At 40.8% G+C, this 4798-nt stretch overlaps 1 protein-coding gene across 1 annotated transcript in view; it reads right to left on the reverse strand.

The window, feature by feature from the left end:
* Positions 1-201: 201 nt before the first annotated feature.
* Positions 202-4798, reverse strand: part of GCM2 (glial cells missing transcription factor 2) — a 4749-nt gene continuing 152 nt past the window's right edge. Inside the window, exons 2-5 of the mRNA XM_057370433.1 lie at positions 3385-3637; positions 2894-3006; positions 1310-1435; positions 202-1074 (exon numbers count right to left, since the gene is read on the reverse strand). Coding sequence (XP_057226416.1) covers positions 202-1074; positions 1310-1435; positions 2894-3006; positions 3385-3637 — 1365 coding nt within the window. The remainder of the gene's footprint in view (positions 1075-1309; positions 1436-2893; positions 3007-3384; positions 3638-4798) is intronic.

Genomic DNA, 4798 nt, shown 5'->3' on the forward strand with positions numbered 1-4798 from the left:
TAGGGCTTCTTTGAAATTAGATGCAAAATACAATTCACTCAGCACACAGCCCCAGAAAGGTGCTTTTGGGGAAAAAGCTGTCTTGATATACTGCTTTCCTACCTTTCCTCAAATCCCAAACCTCTTGGCTTAGCATCCACATGATTGGCACAATAATTTATTCTCCCATCTGCATGTGTTTGCCATTTAGGCACCCTTTTGTCAATATTCAGCACTCTCAAACCTTAGGGCTTGGCTTTCATGCTCAGCAAAGCTATTCCCCAGAGGGATCCCATACCGATAGCTATCCACACTCTCGGCTGCTTTGGGCTTTGTGGGGATGGAGTCATGCTGGTAAAGCAATGCTGACTTTATCATCCCAAAGTCTTCCTGAATCTTCATCCCCGAATAGATGGCACCTGAGACGTTCTCTGCCACATGGGTGTAGCTCTGGAGGTTTTTCACATCGCAGAGGTTGTCGCTGTATTTCAGTGCGGGTGGCTTGTAGGCCTGGTAGGACACCTTGGTGGTGGTGGTGATGACSGTCTGCAGCGGCGGGGCCATGGGAGCAGGGCTGGGGCTGTACCTGCAGGGATAGTCCCCACTGTAGTAAGGGTGGGGGGCACTTGTTGGCATCTGCCCGTAATCACTCCGGTCTCCGCTGCTGGTTTTCCCCCACGCCAGTTTCAGTCCGTAATGTCTGCCAGGRTTATCAAAGCTCTTATCATGGGTAGCCACAGCATTGTAGGGAGAGCCATTCAGACTGAGGGGGTCTGTGTCAATGGCAGGATCTTTGTAAAATGCTGGATAAGGGTTGGAGCTTATAAAGGTAGGAACTCCAAACTCGTAGCTGCATGGCCTGGACATGTAGATCCTTGGATTTGGGCATTTAGGGTATGGTGATAGCTGGTCCTCTTGGAAGCTTGTTGAGTCATAAGGTGCCTTGCAGAGGTCTACATTCTGCAGTGAAGGGTAAGACTGGGCTGGAATCGGAAAGCTGTTGTCTGTGAAGATACCAACTCTTTCTTGACCATCCATGCAGTGAAARTTCTGTAGGTTATTGGTGTAACCACTGCTGTCATGGTACCTTCCCACCTGACAAGGAGAAGTAGGTYTTTAAGATTCAGGAATCAATAATGCCCACACATGTGTGTCTTAATACTCGTGCTATTGCTTGTTTATTTCTTTGCCCCAGATTAACGGATGTGCATGTGTAAAGCTTTGTTTTGCCCTGGGATCCCCAATACATGCTAATTACATCTTTTTAATTGACCAAAAACAATTTCTTCATTTACACCACCTTTTTATTTGACTAATGACTTTGACTTACCTCTGAGTTTAAAGTTCTCTTTTTCTGGGAATGGTGGTAAGAGGACATTTGCTTCTTAATTGCACTTCGTCTTGCCTCTGCCTCCAGTTTACTCTCTGGCCTGGGGTGGTCATGGACTCCTTTGGCCTAAATTAGTATTAACAAAGAATTAGATGTGAACTGGAAAGGATAAGATAAGAAAACAGGCTCTAAATAGTATGATAGGTAATCAGGGCATGGTCTGTGGTTTGGCACAAGAAAACAGGAATGAGAAACTAAACAACAAGGACAGATTGATTGTAAAAAGAAATAAATAGAATAAATCATGATTTGGATGTAGAYAGAAGGAAAAAGTGAGGGAGAAGTCAATGAGGACAGCAGAGCTGATGAAGGAGCAAAAGTGCTACCTAAGTTTGTTCCATTCAGGAACAGATAATTAGAAACAAGGGGAAAAATACAAATTTAATTTGGTCAACTTTCTGCAGTCTAGTATACCAGATCTGCTTCATAAGTACATGCATAAATAGTATAAATAGGCTTTAAGGAGGCTTCATGCCACAAGAWGACAAACACTCTCTTAAAGCAAGACACTTTCTTGAATAGGGCTGAAAATTATATCCTGGAAGATACTGAAGACACTCTGCTRTTGAAGCATCTGTGGGTATGCAGAYCTRTGTTACCAAAGTTATACTGGTATATGAYAAAGCAATATATTCCTTACTCTTCCATCTGAACAGGTCTCTATATAGTCCCTAATACAAAGCTAAAATTTGSTTTTTAAACACTGTACTTTCTCAAGCAGAAATTAATTTCTAAGCAAGGATTTTTGATAGCAAAAGTCTTCCCATTTTGCATGTCTGTAAGAGACCATTTGAATAAGGATAATATATGTGGGAATGTGGCAGTATGGCCAGTTTTCTTCCCTTTACTGACTGGAGAACAGAATTCATTGCTGTGTGAGTCAGGGAAAAAACTTATCCGGGAAAGAATGTAATCTCATAGAACAGAAACTTTTTGTTTTAATGTTGTCACAAAAAAAGAAAAATCTACATAAATTTTCAAATTTTAGCTAAGATTCTTCTTTTTTTTTTTTCCCCCTTTTTTTCCTGGCAAGATTTTAAATCCTTCAAAATTCAAAGGCTAGTTCCACATAAACTAGAATTTTCATGTTTCAACTCATGTAGATTGAATAAGGTCCTTTTCCCTCCTACTTATTTTAGTAGGAAATAAATATTTGAAAATAAACATTGGAAAGATTCAGTTGTCAGCTCTACCAGGGTGCAAAACACCCTTTTGTTCATATTGGTGTTCTGTAAACAGGAGAATTTTAGCCATCAATGATACTGTAGTTAGAATTTAATATTTCCAAACACTAAGTACTGTTTTTAWTGAGACAGCCAAATGTTATTATTTTATTACTTCTTGCCATGTTCATATTAAAGAGAAATTTAGTCATGGACCAGAACTCCACCGTGCTCATCATGCTCTATATTACATAAAAAAGAAAAGTGGGGAGGAGGAAGACTTTTCTTTCTTCACAGGTATTATTTCATATACAGATTCCATTTATAGATGTGTGCACAAATAAATATGGCTGCTTTTTACCTGGAAAAATATTGCTTTGCCATCAAGCCTCCAGAAGTTTGTGACCGGATAGCCACTGTGTCCTCGGCAAGGAATCAGCTCGAGGGCAGAGTTACAGTTGGGGCAGGCTTTCTCTGTAAACAGAGAGAAAAACTACTGAAGAGACTGGGTAAAGTCAGGCATGTTGCCTGAGAGTAAGAAGAGCTCAAGAGMAATGTGATCACACTTCTCCAAAATTCAGATTAAAATGTATTGTTCAAGGAAATGCAGCATAGACTGCCAAAATGAATGATATGGATAAGAACAGCCTTTTTGATATAAATGCTAATAATTTAAAGGATTTTAGATCCGTTTTCTCTGAAGTATTTGCTAACAGACATTGATGAAATTTGCAAGTAAATCAATCAATGCAATTATGCATTCATAGTTGGAGTGACTCCACTTTAGACACCAAGCCCGGATGGAASAAACGGGGTCCCTTGGGATCGCAGCTCTCTCTGGGTGCCTCTCACTTTGCTGCTTCTGCCGAGCCTTGTCGCAGATGGCGGGGCGGAGCTGCAGCCKGGCCCCGCCGGGCAGAGCGCAGCTCCGGGCACACACCACCACCCCCAGGCAGGATTTCTTGAGGATCTGGCAGTTGTGGTTGTTGGTGTTGCGCATGGCCCAGCCGCTGAGGTGCCGCTGCGCGTTCTTCTCCTCGCTCGAGTAGATGAGCCGCACGTAGCCATCGGGCCATTCCTGGAAGGCGTCGAAGTGCTTGGGCTCCTGCAGCAGGGCAGGCCAGCAAGAAGAAGAGCGAGAGAACATTACTATTTTATCACAAACTGATTTTTTTGCCTTGTTATAAAACACGTAACGGGGGCGGGGGGAAGCTTTTTCTATGACCAGCCAAGCAGCACAAAAAGAAATATTGAAAGAATAACTTGTTCAGAAGTGCTCTCTAAAAGCGCTAGGGCAGTCTGAGATTCCATACCTCAAAAGAAAGTCAGGATCCTATCCTCTGTTGCATCGTGATCCGTTACAGCATGGTCTGTTGACACATATGCCTTTTAGAGTGAAGTTACCCAGCTGTAAGAAGTCAGCCTTACTACCAGAATTTACTGACCATTCTACTACCATTGTACCCAGGCAGGACACAAGCCACCCTGATTATGACTGCTATAAAGTTCTCCCTGTTGTAGGACCATGCACCTGCAGGCAGAAAACTAGACGTTTTAGCTACACAATCGCTTCTTAAAATGCATCTAATATGATTTGAATAGGCTTTTCCCAAAAAATAGAGATAAAAAGATCTGTCATTTCAAATGTCCAATATATGATAGTGGCTCAAAGAAAGAACATTTCAGTTTGGGATTTCACTGACTTTCTAAAGTTCCTTATTAAAATATAATTACCAGAACCATGAAAGAAGAACTAAGATTTAAAATGGCAAATGTTTACAATGCAATATATATTTWACRTATGTATGTACCACATGTGAGAGCAATCCCAGCAAATAGAAGTAAACTACCAGCATTTACAGCATTAAGRCATTCTATAATAGCATAGGCTGTGTAAACTCAAACAAACTCTAATATAAAAAAGGTTGCAAATTAAAAACTTCATTTGTCACAACTAGATAAAAATGGAGTGCTCATTGGCATTGAAGTGACATATCAATAAACTGACAAAATAATTAGATAAACAGTAAGCAGCCAGTTTAAGCTTCTATTCAATATTTCTTGAGCAAGGAAGAGGGGGATGAGGGAGAAGGAAAGTGGCCAAAGCCACAGGTGGTTTTAGAGTTCATACACAGCTAGCCAAAGCTGTATATCAAATCCAAGTTTTTATTACAAGTCGTTTTATAAAGACTACCAAAAAAAAAGGGAAAAAATTAAAAAAAAAGAAGAAGAAGAAGCAGAAGAAATAAATAAAAAAAAGAACCTG

This window comes from Malurus melanocephalus, unplaced genomic scaffold (assembly GCF_030028575.1).
Source record: "Malurus melanocephalus ecotype Western Australia unplaced genomic scaffold, MMel_1.1 scaffold_126, whole genome shotgun sequence".
NCBI lineage: Eukaryota > Metazoa > Chordata > Aves > Passeriformes > Maluridae > Malurus > Malurus melanocephalus.